The 22,517-nt window shown below is 41.9% G+C and overlaps 1 protein-coding gene across 7 annotated transcripts in view; it reads right to left on the bottom strand.

Moving 5' to 3' along the window:
* Positions 1-9,985, bottom strand: part of PDXDC1 (pyridoxal dependent decarboxylase domain containing 1) — a 52,219-nt gene extending 42,234 nt beyond the window's left edge. For 4 of the 7 annotated variants that reach the window (XM_036308733.1, XM_036308732.1, XM_036308725.1 and 1 more), the window contains exon 1: positions 9,813-9,985. In XM_036308733.1, the coding sequence (XP_036164626.1) occupies positions 9,813-9,833 (21 nt within the window). In that variant the 5' untranslated portion in view covers positions 9,834-9,985. The remainder of the gene's footprint in view (positions 1-9,812) is intronic. The other 3 variants (XM_036308724.1, XM_036308723.1, XM_036308722.1) reach the window with 2 other exon arrangements.
* Positions 9,986-22,517: the final 12,532 nt, after the last annotated feature.

Genomic DNA, 22,517 nt, shown 5'->3' with positions numbered 1-22,517 from the left:
TAAATCATTATAGAAGCTGTCTTGTTCTGCTCTAAGTCTTGAGGTAAATTTATCTTTTCTCATATTGCCTATGGTCCTTAGTAGTATCTTATTCGGAGGAGGTGTGCAATAAGTTGAATTTGGTTTTACATTACTTCCTCACTGTGTGCCCTATTGCTGCAGCTCCTGTGAGAACAGGAAGGGACTGCAGCTTCAATTCTCCCATCCTAGTCTTTCTCTATAGCACACACACTCATTCAGTGGACTGGCTTACAATTGTTCTTCCTACTCTTATTTAGGAATTGAAGTGGGGAGGAGGAAAGAAAGAGGGAAAACATTTATAGTTAAATTTTGGAGTGAATTCCATGTGAACATGATTTGCCTTCAATGCTGTAAACACTCATGTGTTTGTTGTATTAATTGGATATCCAAAATATAAAATGTTATCTAGTTGCAGAAAAATATTAGGTTCTAAGTCAAGAAGTGCTCTAAGAAAAATATATATTTACTAGTTGGTTCCTTAAAACTAAAAGCCATGCCTCCATAAGCTTCAGGGGAGGGCAGCCACTACTTTCTTATTTCTAGTTCTTATCCACAGTCCTGTTACAGTGCCAGACAATGTACACAAGAGGTTGATAAAGCATGCTTGAAAGCTGAGAATTTTTTTTAAGTGATTGTAGAACAAAGTGTGACAACAAAAATTACATTTACTTTCACATGAATAGGGATAAAAATAATAACTCAAACTCTGAATTAAGACATTACTGTTTAATAAGAGCTAAGTTTTTTGTTGTTTTTTTTTTAAAAAAAGGGCCCTAACCGGTTTGGCTCAGTGGATAGAGCATCGGCCTGTGGACTCAAGGGTCCCAGGTTCGATTCCGGTCAAGGGCATGTACCTTGGTTGTGGGCACATCCCCAGTAGGGGGTGTGCAGGAGGCAGCTGATCGATGTTTTTCTCTCATCAATGTTTCTAACTCTCTATCCTTCTCCCTTCCTCTCTGTAAAAAATCAATAAAATACATTAAAAAAAAAAAAAAAAAGGAAAGGAAGGGTTAAGGGTGGCTAGACTGTAGCATCAGAAAGCAGATCTAGGGTCCACTGAAAAGGGGCACAAGGGAACTATTCAAGGAGATGGAAATGTTCCCTGTCTTCACTATCCTGGTGGTTATATCACTGTATACATCTAATGAAATGCAAACTGTATAATTACAGTGGGTATTTTTTATTGCATATAAATTGTCCCTCGGTTTTTTTTTTTAAATCTCTATTGATTTTAGAGAAAGAGAGGAAGAAGTGGGGAAAGAGAGAAAGAAACATTGATTTGTTGTTCCAGTTATGCATTCATTAGTTGACTCTTTTTAAAATAAATTGTATTTATTCGCTTAAGAGAGAGAGAGAAGGAGAAGGAGAGAGGAGGAGGAGTGAGAGGGAGAGGGAAAGGAAGAGAGAGAGAGGGGGGAAGGAGGGAATGAGGGAAAGAGAGAGAGAGACATCAATTTGTTCCACTCATTCATGCATTCACTGGTTGATTCTTTGTATGTGCCCTGACTGGGGATCGAACCTGTAACATTGGCCTATTGGGACGATGCTCCAACCAACTGAGCTACCCAGCCAGGGGTCTATCTCAATTTAAAAGGAGGGTATATTGATTTAAAAGTATTAAGTATTAAGTAAATAATAGTACAAGTGGTACACAGACATGACAAAATTCACAAAGATGGTATATAAATAACTATTTGAAAAATATAGAGCTAAACCTTTAAAGAAAAGCAGCTTCCAGAAAAAAAGAAAAAAGGAAGTCTAAAATGTAATTTTAAAATATATAAATCACAACATTCATAAATAACAGGAGTATATAATACTGTTGTTTAAAGGAGAGGAATGTTCATAAAGGGGCGGGGGGGGGGGGGACGGGGTTCCAGGACTATTGATAGAAGAAAAACTAAAGCGTGTAAGACTACCTACCAGCTGCTCATCTCAGACAGAAGACCTTGGTGTTACTAAATGCTAGTTTACAATATATGCATTAGATGTATAAAAACATCACTACCTTTCTTCAACTGATCAAAGTGATCCAATAAAGCTACAAATTTCTGTGTTTCTAACAACTTTCTAAACAAGGTTAATCCTGGATTCTGTTACTCATGCAACTCTCAACTCTCCAAAAATCCTATTATTTTCCTCCCAGATGAAAACACAAACCATGCCTACTATCTAGCACTAGTACCCCCAATGTTATTCACCTCTGAGAAGCAACAAGAATACAGCAGCAGCTGTTCTAGGAACATAGCTGTTCCTCATGTGTCAAAGATGAGAGAAAACAACAGGAATTCTCTGGAAAGTTGATATAGTGCCTTGCAAACCTGGTTACCTTACGGAGGCTCAATTTAAACATACTTTTGCCTGATTCAACAGAAAAGTACTTAAGAACTGGGTACTTTTGTCCCTATCATTTGAAAACTGGATACTCTTTAAAAATCGTATTTTTAATTATCATGGACTCTATGGTTCAGTGTGTTTGTAAGAACGTGAAGACACTGTAATTACTGGCTCATTGAGCATCATAATATTCTTAGTTGAAAAAGATATGCAACTATTGCATAAGGTGCTAGTATCTAACCTTACAAATTCCTCAAAAAGAGAGGCAGAAAAGAATATGGGGAAAAATATACAACAGAAGTAAAAATCTAGTAGAGGTAAGGAGGCAGCAAAGTTAGTAACATTGCTCAAACCTGTCATAGAAGTATGTGGAAGGAAAAAAAAAAAGGCATTCAAATCACTCGCCTTAAAATACATGCTGGGAATGACAGGAATACATTTCAAAAAAATGTATTCCTGGAGACCTCTATCTCTGGAGAATCAATTCGCTTAGACATATCTTGAGTAAATGCTTCCCAGTAACTACACAGATGGAAAAATACCACACATCAGGCAAGCTCTATTTTAAAACATTTATGAGCTTATCTGGAATCACACACTTATTCTGGAATAAAAACAAAATTGCTTAAAAAGAAGCATGCTCTAGTCACTGGAAAAAATAAGTCTTTCACTGATATGCCTCTTATAAGGGAGTTTGTCCTAGGACTTGTTGGGGGATCCAACCACAAAGATAAAGCTATCCATTGTCCTTACCAATATCATTATTTCCAAAATTGAATTAGAATTATGTAAGATTAATTTTGCTAGCTTTATCTTAAATATAGTAAGAAGAATTCTGAGGAAAGGAATCCATCAATTCTTGAAGCCTCTGTATATCTATAAAACTTCAGACTTTAAGGCTGAATTGTGTAAAACTGCCAATATTCAACTGTTTTTAATGCACAAAAAGAGCAATTTCATATGATTCCACCTAATATAATGTCCAGTCCAGAAAGTAATTCATGGTCAATAGGATCCAGAAAGGCTCACTGTAGCTAAAATTATTTTTTAAATCCTCACCTGAGGATATGTTTTATTGATTTTAGAGACAGAAAAGTATAGATTGGTTGCTTTCTGTACGTGCCCCTACCAAAACCTAGGTATATGCACTGACCAGGAACTGAACCAGCAACCTTGTGGTGCACGGGACAACACTCCAACCAACCTGCCAGGGCTGTAGCTAAATATTTAATGTCACTGAGGTTCACTTTCAAAGTGAAGGCTTTATTATGCTGTTTCTGCTTTTCTGCATATAGGGGGAAAATTACATTAGAAAAGTTTGATCTTCCCTTGGTCATTTTAAACTCAAAATGCATTTTCTACTAAAATAAAATGTGGATAGAGCTCCAGGCTAGACCACAAGAACTATCTACCTTGCTGCTGTTAAATACTTAATATTTGTCACCAAGCAAAAAACTATTGCAATAATAACAGAAAATAAATAAATAGATTAGATTAGAAATAACTGCATGGCCCTTGAATATTGCTTGAAAAGAATGGACTTATTTAAGCTAGATAAATTTCTCCACTCACGAAGAGATTTTTTGGGGATAAATTATATTTCTCAAAGGAATTTTTGGACATTTTCAAAGTGACTGGTGGTATCTTTTCTATACCTGATTTAACTTCAGAAGACGAAATGGCTTTCTTGTCCCTTAATTTATATTCTACTAACAATAATGAGACACAATCATGTTATAAAGTAAAAATCTGCATTACACTTACATTTTTTAAAATTTGGATTGATTTTGAGAGAGAGAGAGAAACATCAATGTGAGGGCAGAACATTGATCAGCGTCTCCTGCACGCTCCCCACCTGGGATCAAGCTGGCAACGCGGGCATGTGCCCTGATCGGAAATCGAATCTGCAACCCTTCAGTGCATGGGACAATGTTCAACTTACTGAGTCACACTGGCCAGGGATATACTTACATTTTTAAAAAACTCTACAAAAGTCATGATTCTGAATGAAATATTCTACCCAAAAAATCTCTTCTACAACATTTTCCCTGGTCACTTACTCACTGTTCTGCACCCCCCACATATACACAATTTGTTTCTTATTTTCTGTGGTATTTCTTTTACCCCTCCTTGCTGTCTAAGTATTTGTCTAAACATTTATACATACATATACCCCTTATCAGAACATAACCTCCTGCAGAGATCATGTCTCCTTTACCCTGTGTCTTTCTCAGCACTCAACACTGGGCTTTCAATAAAAGTCACTCAGCCCGGCCAGTGTGGCTCAGTGGTTGAGTATTGACTCATGCACCAAGAAGTCGCTGGTTTGGCTCCCAGTAAAGGCACATGCCCATCTTGTGGTCTATCCCCAGTAGGGGGTGTGCAGAAAGCAGCCAATCAATGCTACCCCTCTCTCTGAAAATCAATAAAAAGGTATTTTATTGTGTGTTTTTTGTTAATCCTCACCTGAGGACAATTTTCCCCTCCACTGATTTTTCTACAACAGCTCCAGGGGAATGAACCTGCAACCCAGGTACATGCCCTTAACTGGGAATCAAACCCTGACCCTTTGGTCTGTGAATCGATGCTCTAACCACTGAGCCCACTGGCCAGGGCAATAAAAACGTACTTTTAAAAAAGTAAAATAAAATTATAAGTCAAACCAGCCTTCTGCTTTAGGTGAAAACAGATGACATTGAGCTCAACTAACTCCTATCTATAATTACAATTCATAAGCCTAGATATGGGGGACTACACATGAGATTGGGGACCATTAATAGTTCTGCTATTGACTACCTCTGCTATTTTAAATAAATCAAGAATCACCAAACCCTAACCAGTTTGGCTCAGTGTATACAGCATCAACCTGCAGACTGAAGGGTCCCAGGTTCGATTCCGGTCAAGGGCATAAAACCCCAGTAGGCGTGTGCAGAAGACAGATGACAAATGATTCTCATCATTGATGCTTCCTTCTATCTCTCTCTCCTCTCCCTTCCTCTCTGAAACCAATAAAAATATACTGAAATGGAAGCATGGAAAAGTGTGTGGAATCTCAGAGAGAAGGCAGTGGGAGGGTGGGTGTGTGGGAGGTAATCAACCAAGGGCCCTGTATGCATATATGCATGGCCCATGGATGCAGACAATGGGGTAGTGAAGTCTTGGGTTGGGGGTGGCTGGAGGGGGTTAATGGGGGGAAAAAGGAGACATGTATAATACTTTCAACAATAAAGATAAAGAATTATTCTTTAAAAAAAGATGCTTTTTTAAAAAAAGAATCCCTGAGGCCATAAATTTTTAGGATCAGAACTTTGTACCTACCAAGTTTTCTCTGACACCCAGCATTTGGTAATCATTTACCATCTTAACCACTATGCACCTGTATGCAAAACCGTCAAGTTATGATGATACAGGAATCGGCTTTAAACAAACACTAAAATTACAGGCTATCATCTCACAGAAGCCTCCATTCTAAGTAAGAGTGGAATCTAGAAAGGCATACCACAGAAACTGGTCATTTCAAGTTTGGCTATTAGGGATTCTTTTTGTGAGCTTTAAAGTAAAAAGCAGGAACAGAAATTCTGGTAGTCCTTTTCAGTAATGATCAGGAATGTTCCACTCATGCTCCTACTACTCCTTATAAACTTATAGACAGTACGGTGATAAATAATTTTCCAAAATCAGATCTAAAGGGGGGAAAGCATTTAGCTCAGGATGAGTACAAGAAATAAAAATGGGTTGGACTGTAATTAGTTAGGTCAGAAATGGGGTCCAAGTCCCCTCCTTTAGAGAAAAGAATTAGACATACAACAGATAAATTGGCTTCACTCTGCAACACTGTCCAACAAAACTTTCTATGGGGATGAAAAGTTCTATATCTGCACTGTTCAGTAGCCATATTGTAGCCAAAAAAACAAACAAACAAACAAACAAACCACACTGTGACTGTTGAGCACTTGAAATGTGGCTTGTGTGACTGAGAACAGAATTAATTTTATTTCATTTTAATTAACCTAAATTTAAATATTTAAAGCCAAATGTGTGACCAGTGGCTACCATACTGGACAGTGCAGGTCTAGGTTCTCTAAGTGTTTCTCAACCTGAGGCAATTCCTCCCACCCCGAGAAAACAACTGCTTCATCTGGACAGGCTTTTGGTGGTCACACGCGGGGAGGGGGAGGTTTGCTCCTGGCATCTAGTGGACAGAGGCCAGGCATGCAGCTAAACATTCTACAATGCACACAACCGCTTCCCACAACAGAATGATCCAGCCCAAAGTGTCAGCAGTGCTAGTTTGGAAAACCCTGCTCTAAGTTTACTCAAGGTTGGAATTAAAGTAAATGCAAAACAAACTGCAGTACACCTTGTCTAAACATAATACCCAGGAAGAATGAGATTTCCCCAACAACAGAAAAAGGTCTGGGTGGTTTTGCTAATTTAAAGCATCAGGCTTTTACTAAAAAGTATATGTCGGTGTGTTGAATAACTTAAGAATTTCAGCATCAGAATAATTACTTCCTGTGGCATTTTAAAACTTGAATATTAACATAAGTAAGCACTGTGAGATTATGCGGTAGAGCCTCTTTCTTATCCATTAAGACATACAGTATTGGAAGGGTGAGGCTCCCACTCCTACTCTTCTAGTTTGAGTACCTGGTCCCTTCAATTAACCTATCTGGTTTCTTGAGACATCATTAATTTCAGATACAAGAAGAAAACTGATACTATTGTGAAAAAACGACAAGAATATGTAATCGCAGGTCTGCACATCTACATATCACCTAAAGAGAAAAAAAAAAAGAAAAAGCAAGAACGCAATTATATTTGGATCAAGGAAATGCACTGAGTGATTCCACTAAATCAGGGGTCCTCAAACTTTTTAAACAGGGGGCCAGTTCACTGTCCCTCAGACCGTTGGAGGGCCGGACTATAGGTTAAAAAAAAAAAACTATGAACAAATTCCTATGCACACTGCACATATCTTATTTTGAAGTAAAAAAACAAAACGGGAACAAATACAATATTTGTATTTGCATGTGGCCCACGGGCTGTAGTTTGAGGACCCCTGCACTAAATGATCGCATACTACATTTTAAAGTGAGAGAGATTACTCGATATTTTAGAGGACGGGTATCAAATAACACTGTGGTGTCTGTAGGCAGAATAAATTATTCAAGGATCTATTTAAATGAGATCATTCAGAACTGCTCAAATAGTTCTCAAATTTATAAAGTAGAATTTAGCTCGGAAAAGCCTATTCCTCAAAGAAATAGGAATGGGCACAATTCAATGTTTTAAATTTAAACTATTTTTCAGAACACAAAATCCTCAGAACACAAAATCCTGCTATTAATATTATATCAATGCTTTTTCTTTTCTGCCCACTCAGCACCAAGAGCAATTGTTCATTACATGTAAGGCCCTCTACTGCTTCATGAAATGTAAAAATAAGACACAATCTTAGTTCTGAAAAACTTACATTCAGAGTTTTTCCACACTGGCCTAAGGCAGAAACTTCCAACCCACACATTCTGCATTCCTAAAAGATCACTGCAATTTGTGTGAATGCTCCAGCCTTAAGAACTTTGGAGTTTCAGTACCTCTTCAGCACTTCATTTGGAGAATTGAAGATCTTTTACCATCAATTAACATTTAGAGAGCAACCACTCTAATCTACCAAATGTCAGAAAAGTAATAATTAAAGTAGGATGCCAACCCACTCTAGTTTGCAGATCTGCCTACAAAGAACTTTTCTTGGAGGAAAGATCACCCCAGTTCTTTAGGTTTTTAACTGATATGACAAAAGCCCACCCCACCTTCTCATGAAATTGGAAAGACGACACTAGAGGGACATTTTGAGCATTATTTCTGTATCCAACTATTGGTGTTATACACATGATCTAGACCAGGGTGCCCTCAACCTCAGCACCACTGACATTTTGAGCAGATAATTCTCTGGTCTAGGGGTTGTCCTGTGCAATGTAGGATGTTTAGCAACAGCCCTGGCCACCACCCACACAGGGCTAGCAGCTCCTCTCTACCCACTCCTTACCATAATAAAAAAATGTCTCCAGACAATACAGAGAGTTCCCTGGGAAACAAAACTGCCCCGGTGGAGAGCCACTGATCTAGACTGCAACTCAAATTACCCAAAGGTGAGAACTGTGCTAATCAAAAGCCTGGAAAGACTTTATTCCTAGCCAGAAAAACGTGTAACTTTCGCCAGAAAGGCGGTGGAAGAAAAACATTACTTTTCATTTTCTTGACTGCATACTCCAAAATGTATGAGACGCAGCCCAGGTGTGGGTTACACCACGGTGCGCACATGGAAGACATCAGGCTGAACCTGTACAACAATACTACTCCCTTCAACCGCCCAGAGACAGGGCAACAAATCTACAGCAGCTGTAGGCACTGACAAACGACAGCATCTGTTACTCCTGCCAGTTCAAAATTAAAAGAACGCCGTTCTAAAGCACTAGACTTGCTCCCGAATTCTACATGTGTGAAAAAACTGGGTCTGGACGAGCAGTCCCCCAAGGTGTGAACAGGAAGAAAGACGTGAAGGGAGGGCAGAGTGTCCGTCAGGTCCTGCAGGTAGGTCTCCAGGAAGAGATCGAGCACCGGCGGTCACTTACAAGCCCTATACCCGGGACAATGAGAACCCATTTCACACGCCGGTGCGGTCAGCCAGGTACAGGACGCTCCCGCGCCCCTCCGCCGGGGAAACCGGAGGGGAGCGTTGCTCCCAGGAGATTTCGGATGGACCCGAGGGGTTCCCCGCCCCCGCCAGGGGAGCTGGACACGCGCGGAGCAGCAGCCAATCCTCAAAAAGAAACGCACCGCCTACCCAAGGCTCACCCCGTCCTTGACCTCCGCGGTCTCCATCTGCGTTCACACACTACAGCATCAGAATCACGTGGGGAACTTGTTCAACACGCAGCTCCCGGCCCCGCCCCCCCAAAGGTTCGGACTCCAGGATGCAAAGCTGGATTTTTAGCACGGACTTCAGGGGCTTCCTAGGCACGCGGACACCGGAGCACCACTGCTTTCGTGCTTTCCCTTCCTAACTTGGAAGCCACAGAAAACCTACAGGTTTGCAGCTGGTTCCCAAACACCTGGGGCTGCTTTCCGGGCGCTGCTGGGGCCGCAAGTTGCGAGCTCTGTCATCCCAATGGACCAGCCGCGCGCAGAAGGCCGCAAGGTCGGCCCCGCACCGGGCTCCAGGGCGCTCGTGGCCTGGGCAGAACCCGGCCCAGCCTCCCTCGGTCCACGGGGACCCGAGAGGCTCCCGGCCCCCCTGACGTAACCAGACCCCTCGCGGCCAGGCCTCCTCAGGACCGGCCCGTTAACCCCCGGCCCCTCTCCAGTCACAATGGCAGCTCGCGACCGGGAAACAGTCGCCCCGGAGGTGGAGAACCCGGGCCGCAGCGCCGCCTCCCGCCTCCGGCACGAACCTTGTCCAGGGACACGTCCATGGTTGAGGCGGCCGGCGGAGCCCGAGGGAGGCACGCAGTCCCAGGCGCCACTTCCGCCTCCCGTGCCCCGCCGCCGTTTCCACGCTGGCAGCGCTGACGTCCACGCGCCGGCGGCCGGCGGGGCGGAGAGGAGGAGGAGCGGCCCCAGGCTCCGCCGGCTGGAGGATCTGCGAGAGGCAGGGGGGCGGGGCGCGGCGGGGCGGGGCCCTGGAAGTAGGCGGGGCCCTCTGGGCTTCCGTACCTGGCCGTCACGTCGGGCAGCCCTAACGCTCCCAGTTGAGAGGGGGAGGATGGACGGTGGAACCGTTCCAAACTCTTTTCAGAAGCCTGTTGCAGGCGTCAGGGTAGAAAAAGATAATAATAAGCGATAAATCATGCAGCAACATGCAGGAACTACTAGCCACGCGCTTGTACCTCCAAGCCCAGGCTTCCAAATTCTCTCCAGTCAACACCTGTGAGGAATGGAACAGTCCATTCACCAATGAAAGACGGGGCGAGACCGCACCTCTGCGCACGCGCAGGATCCGCAGTGTCCTAGTGATCCGTGATTTGTGGGTTTCAGGTCTGGGTTCCCAAATGACTGCTGCCCGGGAAGGGCACCAGTCAGAGCCGAGGTATTTGTCTCAGACCTTACTGTAGAATTCTGGACGGAAAAGACTTTGAGACAACTGGTCTAGCCTCCTCCTTCATGTCAAGCCCCAATTATGACTTGTCAGGTGATAATAATTATAACAGGTCACCTGCTGCTTCCCCGTTTCATAGTACAAGAGCCCTACGACTCAGCGGTTCTCAACCTGTGGGTCGCGACCCCTTTGGCGGTCGAACGACCCTTTCACAGGGGTTGCCTAAAACCATCCTGCATATCAGATATTTACATTATGATTCATAACAGTAGCAACATTACAGTTGTGAAGTAGCAACGAAAATAATTTTATGGTTGGGTCACAACATGAGGAACTGTGTTTAAGGGGCCAGAAGGTTGAGAACCACTGCACGTGGTAGAGATGATCTCCATTCCTCAGTGCCAATCTAGGTAGGACCCAGACCCAATACCCTGGCTGCAGCGTCCCTACACTACACACACCGCCCCCATAACTGCTCTACACCTGATACACAATTATAATGTGGTTTTAAGGAATGGAAGAGAGGCCATAAATTTTATTTCTTTAAAAGAGGGAAACTGAGATAGACTAGTCTCCCACGGTTGCAATCAGTAAAGCCAGAAGACCGATGATGTTAAAACCATTTCTTTTGTCTCCTGTTTTGTGCGCATCTCTTCCGAAATTTGTGTAAAGGATTGGGTCACATTTTCAGGGTAGACACTTCTCCAAAGAGAATATAAAGATGACCAATATACTTGTGGAAAAATATGCTCAACATTGCTAATCACCAGAGAAGTGCAAATTAAAACCACAATAAGATACACTTCACACCTGTCAGAATGGCTGTCATCAACAAATAGCAAATGTTGGTGAGTATGTGGAGAAACAGGAACGCTGAATGCACTGTTGGTGGAAATGCAGAGTGGTACAGCCACTCTGGCAAACAGTAGGGAGGTTCCTAAAAAAATAAAAAATGGAACTGCCTTATGACCCAGGGATTCCACTTCTGGGTATATATCCAAAGAAACCCAAACCACTAATTTAGAAGAATATATGCACCCCAATGTTCAATGCTGCATTATTTACAGTAAGGAAGCAACCCAAGTGCCCACCAATAGACGAGTAGGTAAAAAAAGTGGTGGTACATATATGCAGTGGAATACTATTCAGACATAAAAAAGAATGAAATCTGAACATTTGTGACAGCATGGGTGGGCCTACAGGCTATTACGCTAAGTGAAATAAATCAGTTAGAGAAAGACAACTACCATATGATTTCACTTCCATGTGAAGGCTAAAGAACAAAAAACTGAACAAACAGAATAGAAACAACAAACGATATAGATACAGAGAGCAGACTGATGTTGCTAGATACGTGCTAGGGCGTCAGAGGACTGGGTGAAAAAGGTTTAGGAAGGGTTTAGGAAGTACAAATTGGTAGTCACAAAATAACGCGGGGATATAAAGTATAGCGTAGGGAATATACAATAATATGGTAATGACTATGTATGATGCCAGTTGGGTTCTGGAAATATTAGGGGTGGGGGGGACACTTTGTAAAGTCTATTATTATCTAACCCCTATGTTGTGCACCTGAAACTAATACAAAATAATATTAAATGTAAAATGTACTTGAGCCCAGCCCGTGTGGCTCAGCGGTTGAGCATCTACACATGCACCAAGAATTCACCGGTTTTTCCTAGCTGGTTTGGCTCAGCAGATAGAGCATCGGACTGTGGACCGAAGGGTCCCAGTTTCGATTCCGGTCAAGGGCACATGCCTGGCTTGTGGGCTCGATCCCCAGTTCGGGATGTGGAGGAGGCAGCCTATCAATGATTCTCTCCCATCATTGATGTTTCTATCTCTCTCTCCCTCTCCCTTCCTCTCTGAAATCAATAAAAATATATTACAAAAAAAAAAAAAGAATTCACTGGTTTGATTCCTGGTCAGGCCACAGCCTGACTTGTGGACTTGATCCCACAGTAGGGGATGGGTAGGAGGCACCCAATCAATGATTGTCTCTCATCATTGATGTTTCTAACTCTCCCTCTCTCTCCCTTCCTCTCTCTGAAATCAAGAAAAACATAAAAAAATTTATGTAATTGAAAAATAAAACTTAAATTAAAAATTAATTATACAAATATTTATTTATTGCCATCTTGGACAGTTAGATGCTGGAAACACAAGAATAAAACAAGATCTTGCCCTTAAGATAACACTGTTTAGAGCAAATGCTTTTATTTGGGACCCAGTGAGGTTTATAAAACTCCTGAAACTATACCCAAAAGTTCTAGTGTGAGCTATGGAAAATGTTCATAGCTTAAATTTTACACTTGAGTCTCTCTCTCTCTCTGTCTGTCTCTCCCTCTTTCTCTGACACACACACACACAAACACACGCACACACAGTGCAAAATAAGCTAAAACCACTTGACTTGCAGACAGCCATGTGAGCTGATAAATTATAATGCAACATTCTATTGGCCAGTACAGAGATGAGAAAAAACCATGAAAGCACTCATTATACGGACATTTGACTTACATGTGCTAATACAGACCTTTGTTATTACCAGGCAAAAAGTAAATGAAGTAAAATAAAGGAAGTTTGTGGTTACTTTTCCTTTGGGTTCATTTACATGATTTTTGTTGTATCTTTAATAATATTTACATAACCATATTGTAGGTGTTGATTTTTAGTCTTTAGCTTTTAGAATCAACCAAGTGACACATATGGGAGATGTATTTATTATTCACCATGGCAATGTAAAAATAATAAATTACCAACAAATGGTTGGAAGTGGCAAAGTGAAAAGGAATGTAAGTAGAATCACTAATGTCCTTAACTTCATTCCAGGGAGCAAGTAAATACTCCAAGGGCTAAATCAAGATTCAAAGTTTTACGTATAATATTTTTAAAGATATCAAGAAAACTTCTAGAAGAAATAAAACTAACAAAAAGCAGGAGTTGGAAAGGATAGGAGAGCTGGTGCAAATGGCGATAAATTTCTCATTTTTATAGTAAGGACTCAATAGATTCTTTCTAAATTAAGACACAGATATAAGGACATTATTTACAAAGTAGCAAGCAATTTTACCTCCCAAGTCTAGCTATCCAGTGTCTAGGATACAGTGGGGGTTCAGTGAATAATTATTGAATGCATTGATTCAACATATTTTTGGAGAGTCCACTGTATGCCAGGCAATATTCTAGGAATTGGGGATACAATGATTAAGAGATTAAGTCTCTGACCAACTGATGGTCCTCAGATGGGCAGGGATGGGGAGGCTGGGTAAAAGAGATAAAGGGATTAAGATGTACAAATTGCCAGTTGTAAAAATAGTCAACGGGAAAAGATTAAACAAAGAATTTATATACATACTAGAGGCCTGGTGCACGTATTCATGCACCAGTGGGGTCCCTCAGTCTGGCCTGCACCCTCTCACAATCCAGGACCCCTTGGGGCATGTTGGAGGCTGGTGCACAGATTCAGCCAGGCCTCCTGGTTCATAGGTCAATGCTCAACCACTGAGTCACACCGGCAGGGCAATATTTCTTATAACTATGAGCTAGTCGCCAATATTCTATTTTTTCCCCTAAGGATAGTACTTGTACTAGTTATTTAATTTGTCCTCTCCTGGTTTCAAAACCATTATTTTTGCCTGCTCTGTAAAAATGGATCTGAGCCCTTTAAATACTTTTCCTTTGCCAGCAGACACAATGTTTTGTCACTAGAGGACGCTGGAGAGACATTGGAGGAGGAGAGGACGCTGGAGCGACACTGGAGGAGGAAAGGGTTTTGCCTGTAGGTTCTTGCTGGGGTTTTCCAGTGCTCAGCTCTTGTAGCTGCCCCTGAATCCAAGGAAACTCTCTCCTGTGTGTCTCCTCTACACTCAATACTTTACTACAACATACTTCACATCTGATACCAGATGTGTGGGGTTTCCACTCGTCAAGAAATTCTGTGTCACTTTGATAGCATGATACCAACACCTAGATTTAATACCTGACTGAATTGTTCTTTCAACCTCTCCCAGAAACATAATCTTAATCAGTCTGGAATTTTTTTTTTTAATTAAATCTTTATTGTTCAGATTATTACATTTGTTCCTCTTTTTTTTCCCCCCCATAACTCCCCTCCTCCCAGTTCCCGCCCCCCCCTCCGCCCTCACTCCCCACCCACTGTCCTCATCCATAGGTGCACGATTTTTGTCCAGTCTCTTCCCGCATCTCCCACACCCCTTTCCCCCCCAGGAATAGTCAGTCCATTCCCTTTCTATGTCCCTGATTCTATTATAATCAACAGTTCATTCTGTTCATCAGATTATTTATTCACTTGATTCTTAGATTCACTTGTTGATAGATGCATATTTGTTGTTCATAATTTGTATCTTTACCTTTTTCTTCCTCTTCCTCTTCTTAAAGGATACCTTTCAGCATTTCATATAATCCTGGTTTGGTGGTGATGAACTCCTCTAGCTTTTCCTTATCTGTGAAGCTCTTTATCTGACCTTCAATTCTGAATGATAGCTTTGCTGGATAAAGTAATCTTGGTTGTAGGTTCTTGGTATTCATCACTTTGAATATTTATTGCCACTCCCTTCTGGCCTGCAAAGTTTCTGTTGAGAAATCAGCTGACAGTCGTATGGGTATTCCCTTGTAGGTAACTGAGTTTCTTTCTCTTGCTGCATTTAAGATTCTCTCTTTGTCTTTTGCTCTTGGCATTTTAATTATGATGTGTCTTGGTGTGGTCCTCTTTGGATTCCTTTTGTTTGGGGTTCTCCACGCTTCTTGGACCTGTAAGTCCATTTCTTTCACCAGGTGGGGGAAGTTTTCTGTCATTATTTCTTCAAATAGGTTTTCAATATCTTGCTCTCTCTCATCTTCTGGCACCCCTATAATTCTGATGTTGGTACGCTTGAAGCTGTCCCAGAGGCTCCTTACACTATCCTCGCATTTTTGGATTCTTTTTTCATTTTGCTTTTCCGGTTGGGTGTTTTTTGCTTCCTCGCATTTCAAATCATTGACTTGATTCTTGCGCTCCTCTGGTCTGCTGTCGGGAGTCTGTATAATATTCGTTATTTCAGTCCGTGTATGCTTGATTTCTAGTTGGTTCCCCAATATAAGATCGAGGGTCTCATTAGTTTTCTTGTAGATCTCATTAAGTTTATCGGCGGCTTCTAAACAGTTCTTGAGAGACCTTAAAAGTGTGGTTCTGAACTCTATATCTTCCACTGACAATTTTGTCCTGTTTCTTTGTCTCCGCATTTTGTTATGCTTCCTTGGTGCACCCCCTAGTGGTCTTTGTTCACAGTCTTATAGTTAAATCTTGATTGTTGTAGCTAATTCCAGGGAGGGTTTGACCTCCAGGCCAAGTGGCTATGAGAATCAGCTGTGTCAGCAGTGAGAGAACTTCTGTCCTCTAGGGAGGTGCTAATCTAGCCTTTGCCTGAGGCTATCCGGCAAATGCCTGTGTGCAGGGCTTGGGCGGGGCGGGTCGCACAGGATCAACGGGGTGGGCCGGAGAGAGCAGTTATGGCGGCTCTCAGTCCTGTCCCCAGGGGCTCTGCCTCTCTGAGTCCCAGCACCGGCTGCAAAGCTCAGAGAGAAAGCTACACTCGCTCTGACCGAAGCCAGACAGTCCCGCTTCTCCCATTTGAGTCTGGGTCCCTAAAGACTCGCCTGTATCTGGAGCTCAGAGTCTGCGACTCCCTCCCGATTGAAAACGCCAACCGCGCCCTCCGCCGCCAGCCCGCTCTGCGCACTCCGCACCTCAGAACTTGACTTCAGCACTGCGCCTCCTCTGAGTGTCCGTATGCGTTTCTCTTTCCTCCTAGTTGTAGGACTTCCACTCAGCCAGTGTTCCTGTGGTTCTGGGTGATGTCCCTTCCGTTTTTTGGTTTCACTTTTGAAGTAGTTGTTCAAAGCAGCAAACTCCGGCGTTAACCTATGCCGCCGTCTTGGTTCTCTCTGTCTGGAATTTTCTGATCAAATATCAGTAAAGTAATCGGTCACCTGGGCCCTCTCCATACTTCTCCTCCCCACTCCCAAGATGGGCAGTTTGCAAGTTAAAACCTCTTGCCATTCCCTCCCTCCTAACCCCCTCCCAAACAAGATGTCCTGGTCTAAAAAATATATATATTTTGGTAAGTAGCTTCTTTGCCCCCGCCCTTCTTCCTATAAAAACCTTTCATTTGGTACAACTTGTTCGAGATACGATGCTGCCTGATTTGAGAATCACTTAATAAAGCTAATTAGTTCTTCAAATTTACTTGGTTGAATTTTGTTTGTTTTTTTAACACTCCTAACTTGCATGGGGACAAGGCAACACTCTGCCTTCTTGTCGCACCTCTTATCCTGTAAACAAGTGTTCTTTTCACAATCTACTTAGCACCCCATTTCCCATTTTTGTGCTTTTTATTAGTGATTTCACTGCTTAAAATAGCCCTTAAACATCGTTCTGAAGTGCTGGCTATTGTTCCTAGGTGAAAAAAGGCAGTGAGGTACCATCTCACACCTGTCAGAATGGCTATCATCAACAAATCAACAAATGACAAGTGCTGGCGAGGATGTGGAGGAAAAGGAACCCTCCTGCACTGCTGGTGGGAATGCAGACTGGTGCAGCCACTGTGGAGAACAGTATGAGTTTCCTCAAAAACTAAAAATGGAACTCCCATTTGACCCAGTGATCCCACTTCTAGGAATATATGCCAAGGAACTAGAAACACCCATCAGAAAGGATATCTGCATCTCTATGTTCATAGCAGCACAATTCACCATAGCTAAGATTTGGAAACAGCCTAAGTGCCATCAGCAGATGAGTGGATTAGAAAACTGTGGTACATCTACACAATGGAATACTATGCTGTGGTAAAAAAGAAGGAATTCTTACCATTTGCCACAGTATGGATGGAACTGGAGAACATTATGCTAAGTGAAATAAGCCAGTCAGAGAAAGATAAGTATCACATGATCTGACTCATCTATGGAATATAATGAACAACATAAACTGATGAACAAAAACAGATCCAGAGACAGAGAAGTATCAATCAGACCATCAAACCTCAGAGGGGAGGTAGGGTAGGGTGGGGGTAAGGGTGAGAGATCAACCAAAGGACTTGTATGAATGCATATAAGTCTAACCAATGGACACAGAAAACAGGGGGGTGAAGGCATGAGTGGGGGGGGCAATGGGGCAATAAGGACACATATGTAATACCTTAATCAATAAAGAAAAAATAATTAAAAAAAGAGAAGGCAGTGAGGTGCCTTATGAAGAAAGTATCTGTTAGATAAGCTTTGTTCAGGCATGAAATATAATGTTGGCTGAGAGTGCAATGTTAATGAATCAACAATATATGTTAAATAAATTATCCTTCAACAGAAACACAAAGCAAGCTTATGTATTGATCAGTTGATGAAAATAAAATGTTGTGACCAGAGGCTCATAGGAACCTAATCCTGAATTTCCCCTAAGAATGATGGTTCAATATTTGTTAATTCCTTGTTTATAGAACATAACTACTTACAGTAATAAGAACTGACTGTATGAAAACTTTTTCTGTTCCAATTACAATGTGATTTCTCTCTCCTCTGATTGTGTCAGACTGATAGAGTACTAAAATCATTATTAAACCATTATTTCACTTATTAGTTATTTCTTCCACATATTAGTAGAGTCACACATTTTCTATAGTAAGTGAAATTTCAGAGGTTCAAAAAGGCATAATTGGAGAAGAAAACTCTGATTAATTCACTTTTTATGTAGAAATTCTTAATTTATTTGCATATTTGAATATGCACTATTTTTAAAGCTACCACTAATGTTGGTTTTTTTCATAATTTCAGATTTTTTTTTATTTTATCTATTCTTTATGTTTTTTAGGAGAATTTCCAAAGGTATTTTTTCCCCTAACGCTTAACAATGGAAAAAAAAAAAAGAAAGAAAAATCAATGAAATAAATTTAACTGACTGCTCTCTTATCCCACACCAATTGTGTGCACAATAGTTACTTAAAGCTGGTGGAAACAGTTCCTGGGCCAGAGAAACACTCTATTTCAAATATTTCTTCCTGCTGTCACAATTTCAAAATACCTTGTTGCAGGTCTATCATGTCTACCATCCTGTTAAGTAATCTGTTGCCATGTTTTAATATCTGTTGGAGGCAAGGTGGAAGGATGGGGAAGTCTGCCAAACTTCTAAGCAAGAGCTAAGAACGGATAAAATGCTAGCCTCAGTACTTTGTTTCAGCTCCAGCCAACATTAAAGTGGTCCGAAAAGGATCCTATTGACCCAAACACCTTTCACATAAGCCGTGTCATTGTCAAGGGTTTCAGAGTTGCCTAGGCCCTAGGTCATTAAGACGGACTTCTTAGGCATGGCTTTTCCACATCAGAGTGACAGGCCATGATTCCATGACAGAACTGCTCAATAGCATTTCTGCTAACAAAAGAAATCAAGGCTCTGGTGGGAAGCAGACTTACATCCTCTTCCTTCTAACCTCCCCTTCTGACCTTCTCCCGCAGTTGAAACACCTTTTCTCTCTCCATTCAGAGAGAGTAAGCAGTGATGGTGCCTCCAACCCCTATTCCCATCATTTCAAGCCCATTCACCTACACCCATCCAAATAAAAATAATTTTAAAGAAAATTTGCCGAAAGCATAGCTATTTTTATTGCTTTATAGTAGCCACAGTGTTTACTGGGTGCACCCAGCTCCAAGTCAAAGTATTGCCTTCCATCAGATGGCTGCTGGAGAAATTAAGGGCTCTGGAATGAAGGGGGGTGGGTGGATAAGAAAATCATGAAAGAGGGAGGATCAGGGTTCCTTACCAGCCTCCCTGAAGCCTTATTTCATGTGACCAGGAGGAAGACAGTTGCTTCAAATTCCTGCCCTGTGCCCACACCCACAGATTCAACCCACAACTCAGAGCTGATACTGAAGAGGTTGGAGGAATTTCAATGACCTTTTTGGAGGTGGTGGCCTTAGCTGATTGCTTCATCCATTCATTGGAAAACAGACCTGTTGGTCTTGGAGCTTTTAAGCATAGTAGCCTATTATTTATTTGTCAGTAGACAGCTCAGCATTAGCAAGAGAAGTTAGAAGAATTTAGACGCTGCGGCCCACTTACTGGTTCTCTTTAAGCTCTGATTCGTTTAAATAAAATGAAATAATAACGGTTACAATAAGCTTTGAGGTAGCCATTTTAATGTATTTTTAATGTGATCCTTCATTGTAAATTGAATCTCAGGGCCCACATCAGTACTTATTCCCTGCTAAACCAGTTCCTAACAAAACTCCTCCCTACATTTTAACACGGCCCTCTGTGCTCCACTTATCCCCCACTGTTCAGGAATATTAATATCACACTCATGTGTTGCCTCGTGATTGCTGGAGGGCTCTGAATCACAGCTTGTAGATAATGAAGCATCAATGTGATGAATTAATCTGTCTTAGAGCATCTCTTGTTTGAAGGCCATGTGGGTACGTTAGCATTTGCTCGAGTAATAGATTGTTTTATTTTTATTGCTTGTAAGAAGAGACAAGTATGCAGTGTTAAGTAAACACCGTCCATGGCTGGAAGCTTTTCTGAAAGGAAGGGGTTATTGAGCCAAATGCTAGCCAGTAAAGGACCAGGTCCTGGGACATGCAATCGGAATCACCAAAGCAGAGGGCTAGAGGGAAGAGACAAACAGGTCCGCTGTCCTTGGAGTTGACAGGTTCTTTTAGATGTGACATTTGGGGAAGAAGGGTGTAAGTTGTTCTGAAAGAATTTACATTGGCTACATTTAGTTTTAAGCCACTAAGTTTGTGGTAACTTGTTAACAGCAGCAATGGGAAAGCAATACAGGGGGGACAAAAGTAATAAAGATGCTAGGCAGGCTAGGAGTCTGCCTAGCTGGGAAGGTGCTATGTCACTGATTTTGAAGACGGAGAAGGGGGTAATAAAAATTATGACTGAGAATTTAAGTTAACGTTGGTCTATGGGAGGAGCTGGGGCTTTGGGAAGGAGTTCTTACACTCTATGGCATCCTACAGGAAGAACTCTGCTTACAGTACAGCTCTATGGTTGTAACTGTCTCGCCTCTTAACTTCCTTTTTGCTTCTCTATATATTTCTCCATCTTGGTACACCTTGCTGTGTGTGCATGTGGCTTGCCATGTCTGTAAGCACTGGGCTGCAACCTTTCCTTTTCCCCCCCACATAAATCCTTTTGGCAAAGAAACAGTCAATGTTATTTTCCAGCTGACATGGGCCTTCATGGAATGCAGGGAGCCTCTAAAACAGTGGTTCTCAACCTGTGGGCCGAGACCCCTTTGGGGGTCGAACGACCCTTTCACAGGGGTCGCCTAAGACCATCGGAAAACACATATATAATTACATATTGTTTTTGTGATTAACCACTATGTTTTAATTATATTCAATTTGTAACAATGAAATTGGGGGTCACCACAACATGAGGAACTGTATTAAAGGGTCGCGGCATTAGGAAGGTTGAGAACCACTGCTCTAAAAGCTGGAAAGGCAAGGAATGAATTCCCCTCCAGGGCCTCCAGAGGCAGTGAAGCCCTGTGGACCCTTTTCATTTATTTTTATTTTATTTTAAAAGACCAGTTAATTGGTTTTGAGAGAGAGAGAGGACAGGAGAAGAGAGAAACATTGATGTGAGAGCATACCATTGATTGGCTGACTCCTGCACACCCACAACCCATGCATGTGCCCTGACTGGGAATCAAACCATTGACCTTTTGACCTTTCAGTGAATGGGACAATGCCCAACCAACTGAGCCATACCCACCAGGGCCTCTGTGGACCCATTCCATTTTATTTTTATTTTTTAAAAATACTTTTATTGATTTCAGAAAGGAAGGGAGAGGGAGAGAGAAACATCAATGATGAGAGAGAATCATCCATAGGCTGCCTCCTACAAACCTCCTATTTTGGCTCGAGCCTGCAACCCAGACATGTGCCCTGACCAGGTATTGAACCATGATCTCCTGATTTATAGGTTGACACTCAACCACTGAGCCACGCTGACCAGGCATGTAGGCCCATTTTAGAGTTATGACCTCTAAAACTCTAAGACAACAAATTCATGTTATTTTATGCCACTAAGTTTGTGGTATAACAGCAATAGAAAAATAAAATAGGGAAAATATAAGCTATAAACAAAGATGCTTTGGTGAGCTAGATAGAGCCTGCCTTGCTGGAAAAACTCTGACAGAAATATTTGCTTGGAGCTAGTAGTAACAAGGACAATGAGAGAGGAGGAATAGAAATAGATAGAAAGGGTCAAAGAACACAGAAATTGGCAGATTCCCAGAATTTGAAGAGAATGGGTGTATTAGGCAGCTGGGCTGCCAGAGCAAGACACCACAGACTAGATTGGTTAAAAAACACAAGTTATTTTCTCACCGTTCTGGAGGCTAGAAGTCCAATGTCCAGGTCTCAGCTGGGTTGGTTTCTTCTGAGGCCTTTCTCCCTGGCTTGCAGACTTCCTTCTTCTCACTGTGTCCTCACATGATCTTTCCTCTGTGTGTGCTCTGCCCGGGTGTGTCTGTGTGTCCAAATTTCCTTTTATAAGGAGATCAGTCTGAGTGGATTAGGGCCCAGCCTAAGGGTCTCATTTTTAACTCAATCGCCTCTTTACAGGCCCCATCGCCAAATAGTCACCTGGGGGCTAACACTTCAAGATATGGATTTTTTTGAGGGGAGAGGGGGAAGACACACACAATTCAGCCCATAACAATGGGATTGGCAAATGGAGGAACAGTCTACAAAATAACCAGTAAGTGCCTAGATTGGAGATTAAGGCAATATTCAATGCACTGAAAAGTGATTCAGTTTGGATGCCAGATTGGCAAAAGGATGTTACTGGAACAATTGGCAATAATTTGAATAAGGTGCATAGTTTAGATAATAGTGTTACGTCAGTGTTTATTTCCTTGTTTGATAATTGTACTATGGTTATGTAATCAGTATTGGGAAAGCTTGAGTGAAGAGTATATGGGAACTCTGTACTGTGGGGGGGTGCAGAGTTACCCCAAGATGTGCCCCTGTGGTATGGGGATTGTTTTGAGCTAAA

The sequence above is a fragment of the Myotis myotis genome, unplaced genomic scaffold (genome assembly GCF_014108235.1).
Source record: "Myotis myotis isolate mMyoMyo1 unplaced genomic scaffold, mMyoMyo1.p scaffold_m19_p_5, whole genome shotgun sequence".
Classification (NCBI taxonomy): Eukaryota; Metazoa; Chordata; class Mammalia; order Chiroptera; family Vespertilionidae; genus Myotis; species Myotis myotis.
Note: the sequence above shows the minus strand (reverse complement) of the source record. Positions and strands in the feature narration are given on the sequence as shown.